This window comes from Phalacrocorax aristotelis, chromosome 2, assembly GCF_949628215.1.
Source record: "Phalacrocorax aristotelis chromosome 2, bGulAri2.1, whole genome shotgun sequence".
Classification (NCBI taxonomy): domain Eukaryota; kingdom Metazoa; phylum Chordata; class Aves; order Suliformes; family Phalacrocoracidae; genus Phalacrocorax; species Phalacrocorax aristotelis.
The window spans coordinates 45,060,688-45,079,393 of record NC_134277.1 but is presented as its reverse complement, the minus strand read 5'-3'; the positions used below and the strand labels follow the sequence as shown (position 1 = coordinate 45,079,393).

At 39.8% G+C, this 18,706-nt stretch overlaps 1 protein-coding gene across 8 annotated transcripts in view; it reads right to left on the bottom strand.

Annotated features, from left to right (window-relative positions):
• Positions 1 to 18,706, bottom strand: part of RBMS3 (RNA binding motif single stranded interacting protein 3) — a 728,945-nt gene that overhangs the window by 64,492 nt on the left and 645,747 nt on the right. For all 8 annotated transcript variants that reach the window (XM_075083285.1, XM_075083286.1, XM_075083287.1 and 5 more), the window contains 3 exons: positions 15,830 to 15,876; positions 8,193 to 8,289; positions 5,513 to 5,563 (listed from right to left, as the gene is read on the bottom strand). In XM_075083285.1, coding sequence (XP_074939386.1) covers positions 5,513 to 5,563; positions 8,193 to 8,289; positions 15,830 to 15,876 — 195 coding nt within the window. The remainder of the gene's footprint in view (positions 1 to 5,512; positions 5,564 to 8,192; positions 8,290 to 15,829; positions 15,877 to 18,706) is intronic.

Below are 18,706 nucleotides of genomic sequence, written 5' to 3'. Positions count from 1 at the left end.
TGTCAGCTGCCTTCTTTTCCAAATATCTTTTCCATTTATGTTTATAGATTTGTTTGAAAAAAAAATATGGTTTTTCCACTAATGTAAGTGTCTTTAAAAAAATCCTAGACTGAAGGTTTATCCATTTAGTATTCACACTATCTGTAGAATATTTGAAAGAAGACAAATGTTTACTAGAACTCTTAAGCCTTTTTAGCATAAACCAGCAAAGCACAAGTTCCTCAAATGCAAGGGCTTGTCTAGTGGAAACGCTTGTGGTTCTCCTGTCCATGCTTTCTAAGTGAAACCATATGCGGTGTGTCTTGCTGCCATCACAAAAAAAAAGACCAGTTTCACTAGGGGGCTCTAGCAGAGTGTCAAAAAGGGGCTGAAAATCTAACTTGGAGATATCTTTTCCTGGCATTCATATTAATTCGTATTAATTTCTACAACAGCAGAATAAATGACTGCAGCAGCACTTTGATATGATTCCAGAAGAGCTGTATAATCAAACATGCAAACCCCTACACCTGAGTACAAGATGTAACTTGGGTGAACTGTCTACACCTCTTTCCTTTTAGAGGGGTGAGTAGGTTGAGCTTGGGTGCTGCTTTTCTGGTCTGGGTACTCTCCTCAACACAACAGCACCTGGCACAAACGAGGGTCAGTAAGTGCGTGCTCAGCTGAGTCTGAAATTACCCATTTAGTAGCACTGAGACAGCACCTATATACAGCGGGTGCTGGGTGAGAGACAGGCAGCAATGACCTCATGCGAGCCTGCCTGTCCCAAAGGAACATTGCTAATTACTGTCTTGATTATCAAAGTTATAGAATTGGCAGTCCTTGATTTTCTGCCTCAGGAAACACTGGAATTAAAATTGTTCAGCAGAACTTTGGCATTGGTATTTGGTTAGTTATTTCAACCTCTAAACTCTTTAGCCTTAAAAGTTCAAGTAAGTTCATGTTCAAAGGATCTCTTAAAAATACACAGCTAAAAGTTAAAAGACTAGCTGGAGATTCCAATTTCTAAGGATTATTTCCTGTTTACTTTTCATACCAGCTAGCCGTACTCTCACATTTCATCTTGGAGGCAGGACTCAACTGTCTGCAGAGGACATACTTTGTTCCCTTACAGTCAAACAGGCAAATGCAAGATGGACTCCCGGCTCTATTTGTAAAAAGGTAGAGCAACAACCGGGCAGTAAAGAAAGCCGTCTCGGGAGAGGGACACTGAATGTAGCACAAGGAACTTCTTTGTTCGAGAGTGTAGGAATCAAAACACTGAAACTGCTGTGGTATTTTGGGTATTATCCAAAACAACAGAGTCACTAGTGAGAAAATGAAAACTGATATATTTCAGTTGGACAGTTTGTACTTTTTACGCTACATTCATGCTCAACAATCAAAAGGCAAGAATCTGGAGTCCTTACTCAGCCTCGCTTCTCACCAAAGTAGGGGTTTTACACTGCTTATGAAATAAGAAACGTTTTTGTTGTTGCTTTTAAAGACAGACAGATTACATTCAGCCATGGGCCAGAGGAAGGAAGACAGAAGAAAATAATAAGGGCGTTTGTTAAGACATTGACCTTTCTAAAAGGGCTGTAAGGGCTTGAGAAATGTCCAGCAAAGAAGTTCTCCCAAACACACTTTATCATTATCAATAGTAGGTTTTTCCATTTGCTGCTCTGCTTGCACCCTTCATGCTGCCACTGGCATATTCCTTCTGCAGCTATTATGCAGAAACTATTCCAGACTGACAAGAACATCTATCTGTGCATACATAGTGATTACTTACGGTCACACAGTTTTACTTGCAAATAAAAGATGGTAATTGTAAAACCAGTGTCCACATACAGTACTAGGGTAGAGCATCTCTGTTGGTTCGCTAAAAAAATTTGCCTTTAGAGCGCTACTACATGTATTATTTGTAGTAAAGATTACAAACCAAAGTTTTACACAAGTGTCATCGTTAATAAAAATGAAGACTATCTATATGTGAATTGACTTTAAACAACATGTTTTTCAAAGTTTTCCCTGAACCGTCAAACAGCCTTCGGGGACTACAGGAAAAACACACTAATATGGCAAATGTTATAAATCCCCAGAATAACTCTTATCCCATTTATGTTTTGATTCTGTCATCGCTATCCATCTACCCTTATCCTGAGGCAGTAATGAAATACAAGACTTGTTTCAAGTAGGGATGAGTGAGCACTGTACTTTGAAAGCTATAGTTAACTAAACGGAGCCCAGATTGTCACCAGTGCATTAAATATTATGCCAGTATGAGTCCAACCCCAACTACCATAACTCTTCTGGAGCTTGTCTTCCATTACACCTAGGGATAGGGACCAGAGCACGTGGCATGGCAACAAAACTGGCAAATTTGAGGCAGTCTTACTCAGACACAGTGCACTCAAAATGGTCAAAAAGCGGTGAAGGCTCCATTTACAAAGGGTACATTTTCCAAAAGTCTCTGAGTCACACATGAGCCTCAAGGTAAATTTTGCATCATGTTCACATGATGAATCCGGTTTTCCAAAACCCTGAAGGTTGTGCAAGCACAAAGATGTGGGCGGTTTTCACATGTGACCCTACTATGCCAGCAGAAGAATATTTTTAATACTATTTATTCTGAAATAGCAATGCTACCTCAATCTATTTGATACTAATTTTCCATGGCTTTTAGTATAGGCTAGCAAAAATCACTTGTAACAAAAAATAAAAACCCTTTTAAAGTTGTATTTGCAGTTGCTCACTGGCGTCAGCCTACGATATCAAGGTTAAAAGTTACAGGGAAAATGAGTAAATGATGATATACCTGCAGAGTCCTTGACTGCCCATCTGACTTTCTCCCATTAGGAAAAAAAATTTCAGACTGTTTTTTCTCACAGAATGTCATTTTGGTTGTTATCTGCTTTTAAGGAGATCACAGATGTACGAAAACAATCAAGCTTGGGGAATGGAAAGCAATGTACACAAATATTTTGCAGTTAGTATAAATGTTATTGCCATCTATTAGGGTCAGAGGTTTATCTGGCTGTAGTTAAAAAGCTATGGAAGGAATTGGAGATACAATCTTTTACTATCATGGGTATTTTTAATCCACCAAGTAAACGGATACAGAATGCACACATCAGGAAAAGGTGGCTGAAATCGATATATAAAGGGAAATTAAGGAGCAACATCTCCGGCAGGCCAACCTATTGCAGGGGATATCACTGAAGAAACAGCATGATTTTTAAATGAGTGGGCAGGCAGGTGGCAAAGGAGACGAGATGGGCAGGCAGAGCAGAAGCAGGCAGGCACAGGGTGGTAGCGCTGTGCGGCACAGCCTCTTCCCTCCTGTCGTCAGGCTTGCCAGCCTGGGCGAAAACTGTCCTATCTGTGCGCAGCGAGCTGAACGAAAAACCTCCTTTGTCTCCTCTACAGCACGCTCCTGCCTATTTTTGTGTCATGAAAGACGCTATATGGTGTTAAATTATAAATAAATATCAAGTAGGACTTTCTGTCGGAAATGAAAAGCTAATCATCCAGTAACATGATTTAGTGGATGCTTATAATCAAAACAAAGAACTAACCACCAGCATTTGAGCAATTCAAACTGTGCTTCCTGTAAGAGTTCATCTCTACTCGCAAAGAATAATAGAGGCTTAACAAAATGTTCTCCTTCCTGGGGCAAGGGGAATGTAATATTTATCTACGCTGGTTTCCAGTGGGACATCACGCACCACAATCAATCGTCTCATAAAATATTATGAAGTAAAGTGGTGGCAATTTAGGCAATAACATGGCAAACTAAGTTACAAGAAGAAACAAAAAGCTAACCAAATTACAAAGTTCCCAGTTTCATAAGCTCACAGGGTTACCAAAACTCATGTCTTAAATTCTGCCAACTTTATAATAATCTTTTCTTCATTTTTTCTTCAAGCTACGGAGGTGCCTAGAATAGAGTCTATAGCTAGGCATGAAACTACAGCAAACTTACAATGGACGCAGACTCTATTTTCTTTCAAAACAGGCCATTAATTCTGATGCCTCTTGAGTGCTCTGTGTAGTAATTCTCTGACAACTTTTCAGACATTTCTAATAAAGAATTCATCTCTGAATGAAACCTGGGGAATGGTAGTTCTGCCTTTTTGCTTTTATAATTCTTTAATACTAAATGCCTCATGCCCATTTATTTAAGAAGATAATCTTGGGAAACACATAGAAAAAAATCTTTCAGTGAAGAGACTGGGATTGCTACAGACAACATGTGGAGGTAACTCACAATGGCAAAGACACTGGAACCGAAATGTTACACCACTTATCCACCGTCCCTCTGCTTTTCCTCTTACAAGCACACATCCTTTCATTGACACAATTCTCCGGCTGGCAATGAACACAAATCTAACTGGGCATACTGAGGGTGCTACCCACTATAAAAGTTATATTTCTCTTTGCAGCCCTTTACCAAGCGGTAAATACATCCAATTTCACACCAAAATACTCAGAACTTAGGAACTTGTCTCCAAAGAGTTGAGGGATGTGGAAGGGAGCTTCAGATTGGGATGAGAGTCCTGTGCTACTGAATGGGTAGTAGTATAATTATATCCACGTTGCTGTACAGCTAACTCCCATCAGAGGTTACTCTATTATGAAGTCAAAATATTTGAACACAAACGTGAGTAAAAACCAATCCTGAACTATATACCTTCATATTAGTTTTACGCTCCTCATATAAATAAATGTACTGATGCTTATGTGGAGTACACATTTGAATTTTGATTGACGACACTGGTAAGTGGATCCATACCTGAGAAACTGATCAAAGGTAGGAAATGAAACTAAAGCAATCTGTACACAGTGGGATTCAGTATATTGTTTCCTTCTGTTATTTTGTCAATATTTAGGCAAAGTGGATCAGAACTCTTCTGTGAGGTAAACAAAAAATCACCTGCACTGCTTCTAATGAATGTTGGTAGAAGTATAATGCAGCTTTATGTAGTAGTTATAAATTGATGAAAGGTGACAATTTGCTCAGGGGAAAAAAAAGAAAAAGAAAGAGTTGACTGGTCAAATCATAAAGCAGATTCAGTTTTGGCAGAGACTCTGTAAGACAGCTGTGCTTTACCCTTTCCAGTACTTGAAATGCCTTACTGAGGCATTGAGGATCCTTTAAAGTATATACAACTACAAAGGATTTTTTTGATGGATAAGCATATAAGGGAGGGGTAACGTGTTGATCCTGGCGATTCAAAGTATGTGGGAATGCAGTTATCTTGCAGTCCCTGAAGCAAAGCTTCAGAAGCAACACTTTAGAGCTCGTTATTCTCTTATAATCAATGCAATTAGTTAACATATCACCCATCCTCCCCTTTTCACTAAATCAGATGGTGCTCCTTAAAGAAGCAGAATCTTTACAGCAGAGGGCTCTTGTCAAAGGGAGCAGCTGGCTGCTCTTACATGACCTAGGACTTTCATGTGGCTGACAAGCAGTGAGGCTACAGTATAAGCACTTTTAGCTGGATATAAGCAAGTATCCACTTACTGTTGGTTGCATAACATATGGTGGATGAGGCATCCATGAAGTACTCTGGACCTGCATATCGAATACTTTTAATTAGCACAGAAAAGTTTAAAATAGAACTCAAAGATTTACTTGAAAATATTCTTTCTATTGCAACTACAGAGCTCATTTTGGCAAAAGACCTAAGTCGTGCAACTCAACGCAGAATTCATTTATGCTTCATGAAGTTATTGACAGAGGAAAAAGCTTTCAAACGGCATTGATAATGTTTACTACCAAAGTCAGAAGTCTGAGCTATTGCACCACTTCTATGAGCCACACTGTTTTATCTCATAAAGCAGTCTTCAATATTCTGTGTTGTCCTATTTTTCATTTGTACTGTTTGCTTTTATCCATCAATATAATCATGAACATATCCAACTGACAGTGCAGGAGACATAAAATGTTCAAAGTTTATTTTCAAAAGTATCTGTATGAACTTTCAAAGGTATAACATTTTCAGAGATCTCAGAAGATTTATTTCATTTTCAGTAAGAACTGCAGATCTAATACAGAATTTTTGAAGATTATTCTAATTGAAAGCTTCCATGGCAAAGCTGGCTTAAGATGTCCCTGCCCCTGGGATCAGCTCTTACCTTGGGCATCATGGCGTCCGTTCCCACCAGAATTTTGTGTGTCTCACCAAAGACTGTCGTTGTTGTGCTGCCTTATGACTGACATGTAACAGATTCCATAGATATACCAATTTTACCAACAATTAAATGCATTACAGAGTTCTTGCACATTTCTGGTGGCATCTCTGAGCTGTAACTCCCTCTTGTGCTAAGCACGAATGGCCCACATGCTGTCATTACTCAGACTCAACCCCAAGAACTGGGTATCACAGTTTCCTTTTGCATCAGTCTGGGCGCAACACAAAAATATAGCTATGCTACAGCCATCAGTGGGCAACTCACTAGCTACTCCCAAACTCACAGAGATGGGCATGTGGCATCTCAGATTGAGCATGAGCAGCGGTGACAAGGAGAAAACTACAAAGTCCTGATTCTCTAGATGCCCTGTGATTTTGTTCATGAATCAAGTGGTGAAAATTAATTGTATATTTGTGTACCTCACCACTTGAAGCTTATCAAAGTAGATTTTTTTGTTGTAAAGCAAGTTCCGTGAAACATCTTTAGAACCAAAACCAGCGCGCACACACATGCAAACACACGTTACTACAAAATTTTCTGTTGTGAAACCCCACTAGTTACAATATATTAGAGCTGCCACAGCTTGCTGCTGTTCATTGCTCCCACTCTTGCACCCTTGCAGTTCCTCCTCTGTGCCAGGGCAAATGCCTCTGGGCTTACACTGCAAATCATCTACAGAGAATGATACAGGTTAAAAAGAAACAAAAATCCATATTTTTGGTGCAAATGAATCAACCATGAATTGATGCAATGGTTCAAGTCAGGATGGGAGAAGGGAGCAACTGCAAACTGTGGAGCAGTGATGGGAATAAGTGGCTGAGTGGCCTGAATTCAGTGGCCTGAATAAGAGGGACGAGGTATGACTCTTAAGCCAGCTTTGCTACTGAGAAAAGTGCATGCGAGCTGCACTCGTATGTCTCTGGCACTGACAATTCACTGGTGTTGCCGTTTATTGAAATTTACTCAATTTGTCTCAGCAAAACAACTTTTGTTTGGCAAGTGTTACATGGCCATCTAAAATTAAATAATATGAAAGTCAAAGAAAATTACAAGAATCATTTATCTTTGAAGATCAAGTTTAAAACACATTAAGGGTAAGCCCAACCTCCCAGAATTACCTGTAAGCAGTAGCATACCACCTCGCCACTGACCACCGACCCACCCCACCCCACCCCTAAAAAAAAAACCCAAACCAGACCAATCCTAACATTAAGAACAACCCACCATGCAGCTTTGCAAGTTTGGGAAGTTTATCTCAGGTAGGACTCAGGACTGGAAGAGCACTGATGCTATAGGACAGAAATAACTGAAATGGGAAAATGTATAGCCAATGACCAGCTTCAGAGCAAAGTGGTATGTTCCCAGAGAACGGCTAATAATAAAACTATACAACCTGGTTTTGACTTCCTTCTCAGAAAGCCAGAGCATGGCAATAATTTCCCAGTGGATATCTGTGAAGGATATTCTGAAAAGAGAAATTCTGAACGACAAAACATGTGGGAGACTAAAGAAGGATATGAGGACAGTTATCCTCAAGTAACTTGCTTTGTCAGGGATTATTGGATAAAAATGAGCGCTTTTAAAGGATACTGTTACTGGAGCAAATACAGCTGAGGTCAAAAGGTCAAAATACGATGCAGTCAACATAAATTATACAAAAATGCATTTTAAAAAAACTCTTGGCTAACGAAGGGGAGCCAAAATGACAAAACATTTCAATAAGAATAAGCTTCTGCTGCTGTCAACTGGAAATGAAGCAAAATGCTCTTTACTAGAGAAGCTGATAGAAATAAGAAAAAAATTATGGTGGCTTTCATTGCTAGTATAAAGAATGCAGGAAACACTTCAAACCCTATGATACCTGAAAACTACTAGAAAGACTTTTGTTTAAAGTGTGATTCAAGAGTGCAAGCACTCACACAATTTTCTGTGGTGTACGCTCTGCCTTCATCCACATCCAAAACATAATTAACTGGGAAACATAGTAGACAAGCGCAAATCTGACGTACCTGATATGTAGAGACAGGGGAAGCAGCAATGAATGGCGTGATTGATGTCTGTGGAATCATGCGGTTTGTTGGAATACTGTACGGTGAGGAATAAAATCTGCAAACGAAGAACAAAAGCGAGATTTTTTTGAACCGTTCGACTGCTAGGCTCTGAGTAACTAATGCACTGCCTCCCGGGCAAAGACAAAAAGAGTCTACACAGGTAATTATGTCCATCTATTTCCAAAACCACAATAAAGAAGATGTGATGGCTCCACTGAACAGATCTTGAAAATGGAAAGGAGGAGGAATATTTACACAAAGCATATTTTTTTCACGTCAACTGGCACAAATATAGAACTTCACGACACAAGAAGTAATTATCTGAAATGCAAAGACAGCTGATTTTCCAGAGTGCTAGCTAGTGAAAGGAAACTTCTTACACGATATCGAAGACAATATTACTGATTTCATTTTTACATGCAGTACTGTTTCCTTTTCAAATCTTAATGCTTCAGTGCTGAGAATAACACATTCCATACACATGCCTGAAATATTTCATTAAGGGATGGCTACAAAAACTCTCGCTGAAATTTTCATATTCATCTCAGCAGAGAGCAAAAAAACACACCTTCTGGTGAAATGTATCACAAATTATGAGCTAAATGCCTCAGGCAGCACTGAAAATCTCAGATTTAGTTGTTTTTATTTCCACTTTTGCATGCTATGAACAAAAGTTGCACTATCTCTTCCTTGATGGTAATAAACATTATATTTCTTCTCCTTCCCTGTGGGTTAATGATGATTGATAAAATTATCACTTGGAAAATATCACTACTGGTGGATTGTGTAAGTACTTAATATGTGTGTGCTTGTAAAGATCTTTGCATTTGCCCTTTGTTCAGTTTTAACTGTAAGCCAGAAAAATAAAATTGCTTAAAAAGGGAATGTTTGTGGTCTTACAGCTGTCAAAATACTGATATTTTGGACTCTGAGAGAGAGAAACATGCCTGTGCAGTGTTCTCAGGTCCCATTTAAACCCCACGCAGATCCTTCTCATACAGCGTGCACCAATCTTATGAGTAACGGAAGATTTTGCACATATGCTCTCTGTGTAACAGTGAAGTGGATTACACTCCTTGTCTTTTTATGTTGGTTTTTTTTTTTCTACCCACACTGAGGCAATCAACAGTAGCTTTCCATGAGAGCCATACAACAAAAAAATCATTACTGGTGTTTAAACAAGTGCTTTATTTCCTGATCGCCCTGGCATCCCAGATTTAGTACTAATCAGTCTAGTTCAGACTGGATGCATTCATTCTGGTAGCAGGCTCTAATAACCACCAACTTCATCCAACCAACAGCCTCAGAAAAACAGGCTGCTGTCTTTGAAGGTTGGGTGGAAACATTCGAAGTTAGGAGAGGAGAGGGAGACAGAGAAGCAATCATTTGTTCTCTCTATTCCAAATAAGATTTTAAAATGCCAAAAGCAGCAGGTGGCGTCTGAGTGATTTTTGTTTAATAGAAATATATTGCTATTTTAGGAACATTTATCTGCCCTTACAATGCTCACACAGAGACTATTTTAAAACTGTGCCTTTGCCCAATTTTATATAAATCCTATTATGAGAACTTAGAGGCATTTGTATCCCACTGCTCGTATCAAACATTAAGATCATGCAACATTGTGGGCAAAACAATTTTTACGGCACTAGCAAGGTTTATCTATGGTGTTAGCATGATGCCTATGTTATCTAAGCCCTGTTACAGGGGTTTTCTCCCTTACCAAGGTTAACTAGAAATCACTTTGGCTATGCTGTTGCTAAGTGAATGAACTAAGAAATGCTGTGTGTGGCAAATGAAAAGAGTCAACAATGAAATGTTCAAATGAAAACAGACTGATAGAATTCACTCTATAGGTAGAATCTATAACAGAAATACATATAAACCTCTTGAACTGAAGGACAGTATGAAACCAAAACTCTTTCAACATATTTTTCTTCATTCTGTTCTCATTCTGTCCATCAGCCTGGCACTGATGCTGCACTCATACTCATACTGTGTATGAACTGCTCGGACAAAGACGAGCGCAAGGGACAAACAACTTTCCATTTGGAAGTAATGCTGACTCTTTGGAATAAACCCTGCAATAAATCCCAGCAAGTGTTACCAAATTTACAGAAAATGTGCACTAAGCCAAGAACCTGACAGACAGCTAACCATTTCAGTTTCAGTTTAGAGATGCAGTTATCTGAATAGTACATAAGCTTGTAGCATATACACTCTGGTAATGTGAAAAATACAACCCTTCCAACACCCCTGCCAACACCATTTATCTGTCGCAGTTTGGAATGCTCTCAAGTAAGCATCAAATAAAACATACTATCAGGACACTCAGCTATATTGTGAAAACGCATGCACCAGAGCATCAGAGAAGAGAAAGGAAGGAAATCTGACGCAGCAAATGACAATGTGAGAAAATCCAGTTCATATATTTCGATTTTTATAAAAAAAAATAAAGTTTAACAATCTGAGTCACTGTGAAAGGGTGTAGGTCAAACATTGTGAAAGGGTGTAGGACAGACATTTTTCTATCAGGAATCCCTTACACCCAGAGACAAAGGTTTGTCTTACTGTCACTGTGTCCCTTGTGTCCAAAGGGATCTAGAAAAAAAGGATTTGGATATTGCTTGAGGGAATTCAACAGAGCAAGAACTGAATGAGTATATTATGAAGGCCTCTCTGCCATGTATAAAGTATGGTGGTATGGTGAAGACAGGGATGTCCCTGCTGAGGACAGGCTCAAGTGGAGCCTCCATAAGGCATGGGGTGCTCAACCTGCCACAGTGCTGCAGCCATGTACCACCCTGGCAGGCCCTGCTCACAAAGAAGGCTCAACATGCTCTCACCCATGGGACGCGGATGCATCTCCCCAGATTCCCTTTACATACAAATAGGCTAATATCCTAATACGTAATTGGCATAAATGACATGCTGGGGACCTAAGAAAAAACAGGACGAGCAAAAATGCAAGAGTGGCCTGCTCTTGTGTAAACCTTACAGCATCCCAGCACGACCTGCAGCTGCTGACCTTGTCATATTCCCATATTCAATCTTAGGCTTTCCTTTTTTTTTTTTTTTTTTTTTTCCTCTTCCCTTAGGCTCAGGGAGAAGTGAGATGAGGTGGAAGATGCATGCTTCAAGTACAAGTGAATACAGGATTCTCAGACATCAGAATACATACATTGGAAAGAGGAGGGGAAAGACAGATGAATTATACTGGCTTTGACTCATTTTAGATATGTTGTTCAATTCTACCCCCAAGTTTCCTGGCATTAAAATGTTCAGTATGGTACTTTGAGAGCTGTAGGCTTTGTGGTAGTTGACATGTGGGCCCTAAGAAGAGCTCTCTAAAAGGCTCGGCTGCATTTTCTGCAAATGCAGTTTGCATCCTTATATTGGCCCATACACTTTTTTGCAGGTGCGAGTCAGTGTCCCTGCTCCTCAGCTGCAATTGCAGTGCTAGAAAAGAAAGCGTAGAAAGGCAAGTGGCAGAGTCAAGGCAAATTGGACATTGCCCTTGTATTAAAAACAGACATTTTCAGCATTCCCAGATTCCATAAACACAGGGAAAACTCATCACTAGGAGGCAAAAAGATGTTCCTGAATGTTCATGGTGAGGGGTTTATAAAGGGCTCAAAAGAAAATGTTTTTAAGAGATGTTAAAAAGAACCGTGTTTCCAGTATATCATCAGGTGCACACAGGCAATGCTTTAAGAACAGTTTCTGTTGCTTAACAGACAAAGCACATACTCCCCTCCTACATCAACCCTCCCTTTGCATTTGGGGACTGCATTATCTGTAGCGTCTGGCCGCTATTTCCCTGCCAAAAAATAATAAAAAAAAAAATCCATATGGTTCCCATCCTATGGGGGAATGTGCAAGCTTCCACACAGAATCTGCACAAGAGCAAGACCCTATTTGCACTGCAATAAACACCATTTGCTCATGCCTCATGCCTGCAGGCAGTACTGAAAAAGTTAGATTCATAAATAGTATCCTGGGGCTCACATAATGTAAGAGTATTACCAAGCGTTATCAAGGCAGCAATTTTCTATTGCAATAAGCCACAGAGTCAGATGTTTGAGATGAAAAAGACCTATCTGAATATTGAGCCCATTGGCCAGCAAATGCGCAGTATAGTCCCCAAGATATCAGATATTAAACTGATGCAGTACATCACAATCTTAGTCAAATGGCCAGAAGGCCTCAAGCCTCAGGAACATTTTAAATGAGCACCCTTACAGTGCAAGAACAAGAGCTTTATTTTGTTCTTTGTATAAGTGCGTTAACCCACTAAAACAATATTAATATCACAAATTGAAAAATCAATAGCATATTACAACAGGCACACTACTCCCCAAAATAAAACCTGAGTACCTGTGTAAATGCAATTCGGAAAAGGCTGATTATAAAACAAAAAAGGCACAGAGAGATTGGCAGGGGAAAAGAGCTTATCTACTGAAGTGAGTGGTTACCACGTCTTCAGTAACTCATACTGCAATTCTATGGTACACTATGGGCAGGATTCTTCGCTCCATTATACCAGTTTTACACTGATGTAATTCCACTGGATGCTTAAAGAGAGTTACATGGGCATAAAAACAAGATAATGAAATGGAGGATCAAGCTTTGCAACATAATAGACTCAGAAGAAAATTATCAATTCCTTTGTGGGGAAAAATCTTAGCTATTTTTAGTGAAAGCCTCTCTTGCTCTCTTTTGTTTTATTCCTGCTGTAGATTTTCAAGGCAAGTATGCAGTTATACGGTAATAAAAGCGATAGTGCTACACCATGAGCAATGAGAACCCACCTTTCCATCTGGACAACATACAAGAGTCCAGATTCTTCCCTGAGGTTTGGTTGTGCCACAACCCAAAACCTAATATAATCCACTGCTCTTAAGGAATTGCAAATTTTAAATACCACCCCATGACACCTGCAGAGACATGTGTGTCTAGCAGGCTTCCATCCTCCATGTAATCCTGCATGGACTTAGCAACTTCCATGCATCAAAATGCATCTATCAACCCCCTAAAGCACTCTAATAGATGTCAGCAAGTGCAGTCAACCTTCCCGTTCAAGTTTTGTTGGTAATTCATCCCTCACCTGAATCTTCACCTTAGCTTGGGTATCTTTACATTTCCCAGCTCCAGCCTCAGTTCACTGAGCACCACGCTGATTGGCACCCAAAGGACTGAGCAACTTGTGCTTATCACAGCACATCAACAAGTCCTGAGCCGTGTGCAGGATCAACACCCACTCAACCTGACTGCACCAGACGGGCCTGCTACAAGGAAGCAGTCTTTCTTTTACAGACGTTTGGGTAACATTGCTCCATGCAAACCTTAGCTGCTTGGTCCACCTTACCGCAAAGTATCATGCAGCATTTTACTCACATGGTGGGTATGGGCACACCTTCAACACGAGGGGGCTGCAAGCAGCAGCTTCGTGTTGACTTCCAGACTCTCCTCACCCTGAGGAAAAGCAATGTGTTTGCCTAATGCCTCTTCTCTGACCTCTTCACTGACGATTATGTTAACCTGTTCTACTTCATAGCACTTAAGAGCCTTTAACTCTCTCTCACCGTGGTCACACACCTGCTATGATACCCATGTGTTGTATCTGTGAGCAACACATCGCATTTGGACATTTTACAAGCAGAGCATCGAGGTGCTCCCAGACTTAGCTAAGATAAAGCCCATGAGCTACATTTTTATTGTACTTGCAAGTAAAGGGGTTTATGAAAAATAGTAAAAATTTGTAACTACAGGATATGTAGGGACTATTAAGTGAATGCCTGGGGAGCTTTAAAGGAACTGTGTAACCAAAGGGTCCTGGTGATCCTCAGGTGACAGCATTTTAAAGATACAACCAAAGGATGGAACAGCAGTTGTGTAACTTGGTGGACAAATCGATTTTTCCACAGAGTAAGAGCTTCTCCTCATGATAATGCATACAGTCAAGATCTCACTGCAAGAGCATTTTGAATGAGATGGTTTTGTCCTGATGAAATTGAAAATATTTTGACACCTAGAAAGAAGAGATGTGTCAAAGTGGTAATTAATTGTCACTCTTACAGACATATCCAGTGCTGTAGTTTATTTCATGCTTTTCAAATAAAATAACATTTAAAAAACTGCAGTGTTTTCCTAATGATCAGTTGACTGCTTGTTCAAAAAATTGAGTGACCAAACCATACGAGTAGCCTAAACACATGAGCAGCATGGGTACTCTCTGATAAGAATAATGTCTGATTCTGAGATAACTTTCATAATTTCAAAAAAATAATTCTTGAAGCAAAATTATATTAATCTCAAAGGATCATTCAAACTACAGCTTCCAAAACATTCATGCAACTGACATGCAGGAATTCCTTTGAAATAAAAGCCAGTTGTCTGGATGAAACACTGGTGGATTATGAAGTAGTGGTGGTTTTATTTATAGCCTGTAATGTGTTACCAACTAAGAAGTATGACGAGAGCAGAGAAAGACTCATTTGGAGGTCAGAACAGGGAAACAGAACCAGAGGATTCTGAAATCACAGCTATGCAAAACCCCTCTTTTTTGAGTTGCTCTGGTCTGGCCGCTTCCTCTACAACATGGGAATATCATGAGTCCTACAAAGCTACTGCTTGTAAAGGGCAATTAAGCAAAATATACTATTATAACCAATTCCTTTTTTTTCTTTTTTTTTAACTGCAAGGAATGTTAGTTTTTTCCTAGATGCTTCAGCTAGCAGTGCCCTAACAAGTATTTAACAAATAAACCCATTCTCGCCTATATCAATATATTCTCCCTTTCAGCTGCAGAATGCAGATGGGAGTATGCATGGAATTTGATAATCATATCAAACTTCTCTCTGATCAAAGAGTGACTGTCAAAGAGTTCAGGGCCAAACCTCCTGCTTCTCTTCAAATTGTTGTTAACCTCTCTGAAAGGACAGTTAGATTTCAAGGCTCTATTTTCTAGCTCATGAAATAATTGGAAATGTAATCATGCAGGTAAATAATAGGATGATGTAACTTCTATGCTAAATTTGAAAAAAGTTACAATTCTTTGTGTTGGCAAACCATAGCTGAGAAATGACGGGTGTTGCTCAGATTTTTACCCCTAAATCCCATCTCCTTATACACTAATTTAAGGCTTTCTCCTTATTAGGCATTTCTATTCAGAAAATGGTATGGAAGCCAGCCAGCCTGTAGAGAGAACCCCACATGAAGTAACAGCTCTATTATCCAACACACGCTGGAATCTTCAATGATTATTTTAACAAAAGCAAAGTCAGTAAAGGGAAACTTTACTGGTTGCCATTTCATGACAGAGAGAGCTTAAAAAAACATTCACTAGCATTTGCCAAACAGAGATGGAAACTATTAGGAAAAACAACTTCCCATTCAAATGGATATTACAAACAAGAGGGCATGAAAACAAAAGGAAAACTAAAAGAAGAACTTGACAATATAGCATTACATGTTTCAGACAGAATACGACTGAGTGAATTTGCTTCTCAGTAAGTTTCACCACAGAAAGAGAAAACAGAAGATGGCATTCAAAATAATTTTTAAAAAGGCATAAGAAAACATGCATTCCTTACCCATTCTGTATAGCAGCTGTTGGATCGTAAGTCAAAGCCATGCCAGCCTGCACATAGTTAGGGAAGAAAAACAGATTTTTACTATTACTGCAGAAAAAAAAAGGGAAAAAAAAAAAAAAGACAAAAAAGACATTAAACATACTCTAAGCCAATATGAATAAAAACTGAATGCAACTTAGATGGAAATCTAAATTCTCCAGGGAAGCTCAGATGGCTCAAAGCAGCACAGACAGATTGGCTACCTCCCGTGCCTGAGAGATCCCTGAGAAACAGATCTGATCAGTATGTGGGTTGTCATCTCTCCATAACATTTAGGCCAAAAGGTGGTTTTGTTGCACCAGTAGCAGTTAATAACTCCACAGAGATCAACGCATTTACATCTGCTTGCACACTATAACAAGACAGGGCCAAATCCTGCTGTTGCCTGTGAGACAGGTAGTTGGTAAATATTCTAAAGCCAACTGCACTAGAGGTTCTCAGGAAGGAGTCTCATCTTTCCTCCAAAGGCCACACCCTGTGTGCCCCAGTCTACCATTTCCCTGGGCTGTCATTTGTACTTACAGTTAATTCATTATCATGAGACAAGAAACAAAATGTGGGCTGTGAAGCAGAAAAGGCCAACCAAAAAAAAAAAAAGTACTTGAGCTTTTAAACAGGGCTTTTAAAATACTTCAGAGGTCTGGACAGCAAAAGAATTTGTTAATGGGCTACGCAGAGCCTTTCAACTGCTGTTCACCACCAAGCAGATGGTGACCTGTGCGAAAGGATTTGGCAGTGCCAAAACAGCATCCAGTTAACAACCGTCACCACCGCCACCATTAGCAGACATGTCCACAGGTACCGCAGGAAAGGCAGGGAAAGAAAGGGATGGAGACTGAATTTCCCACTCCACCTTATGCTCTAAGACAGGAGTTTGGGGCCGTGCAGGAAGGACCAGCTTTTTTCCCCAGCATCCACTTTAAGATGTGGGACTGATAATCTCTCCTCCCACACACTGCATTTGCTTTGACTTTTTGCCTTCCTTATTATTCTTTTTCCTCCTTTCATGAAATACTTTCCAATGTAAGACACTACCAGGAGATGGGAAGGCACTTCCCTTTGTGCAGAGCTAGGAGGAGAGGGCCCCCAATACTCAAGGTGCTCCTCTCTCTTTGGTAACAGCTGAAAAATGGCCATGGCACCCTCCCACCCCAGTGCACTGTATATCTCTCCACTTGTCATACACACCATATGCTCACTGCCTGAGATATGAGACAGAAGCATTTGCTTCAAGGACAAGTGCTTTACTAACCATGCAGCAGGGTCCATGCTCCTGGTCGGAGATTTTAATGCCCCTGGACCCATCTACCAAAGTATTTTTGAATAATGGCATCTGCCGCCTTGCAGATGGCTGCTCAGACAGGTCAGGAAAGCGTTCGGGCTTGGCTGGCTCCCATGCAGGCAGGTGAGCAGCCAGGGTAAATGCTCTGGTGATGAACAGGCAGAGAGCAGGCAGCACTCCTGGAAAAGCCAGGTGAGGCCAGCAGATGCACACTGGTCTAAAAGGAGATGGTCCAAGTTTCCAGATGCCAAAAATAATTTCTGATCTGAAAGGGTAGGCTACACACTAACTTATGTATATTTTTCACATTATTCTTTTAAGCAGATGCTAGGGGAAATGCTTTGCTTATTGAAAAAGCCATTGTTTTAATAAAATATGTACTGTCTCCCAAGCAAAGGATAATTCAGGAGACTAAGGCCAAGAACACACTGCTATTTTTGAAAAATGCATTAATTCCATAGATAGGAAAATAAAAATGGCTATTTCTGCAAGTTTAAAATGCCAGAGAGTCAAATTTAGGGTGACCCCAACCACTGCTAATTTTGATGAAAAAAAAAATAATTAGCTTAGAAAATAATAAGGGATGATCTACTTAACCTGCTTTTATATTCTTATGTCTTATACATTCTCAGCATATTATATTATTTGGTAAGGTTGCATTAATTACTAATGGAAATGTATACAGATCATCCCAAAAGAGAGCAAATAAAACTTTAATATCATAATTTAATATCATAAACAGTTTTGTGTGCAATACATTTTAGAGAAAAAATCCTCTCTTATTGTCCTTTCTCTTTTCAACACTCATAAAATTTCTAATTGCTCTCTTTTTATATTTCTGCTCTGGCAAAGACAACCTAAATAGTATGTACAAGCCCTAGAGGGACAGAAAAATTAGTTCTAACATTTTTTTAAAAAACTTAAAAATAACTTAAGATATTATCTATAAATCAAGATGTTGACACCTTAACATCTCATCACACTTAAGACTAAGACAAAAATCCCTGATAATCCCTTGTGAAAGGAGAGATCCAAGCTTTCTAAATAAGGGAGTTTCTAGATGTAACAGTCCTTAGGGCTGCCTGGATCAGAGCCTACTATATACCACAGCTTGCATTAATGGGACCTGGGGACAAAGTGGCAACAAAGGAAGGGCGGGCTCTTATTTTAGTTTCTCTGACATAAATAAGGATGAGGGTGCAGAAAGGATAAATTGCAGCAGCTCTTTCACTGGAGTCCTAACAATGCTCAGTGTCCAGAAGAAACCTGCAAACACACGTTTATGCCACTTCCAGTTGATTTTAGAGCACACGGTTGTGCACAGACCCTCAGCTTGCCCTCCGCCCCTATCACGCCCAAGACCTGCCTATGGGTACACGCAGACAAACCGCACATACTCTGTTCTCTATATATTTGCATCACAGCCATTACATATTATTGGTACTAGGAATACGGGACACCATTGTGGGCCTGGAAAGTACAAAATATGAAAGGCTAGACACTCATCTTATCCATGCTCCATATCCATTCTGCACAGTGACAGATTACCAGATCTG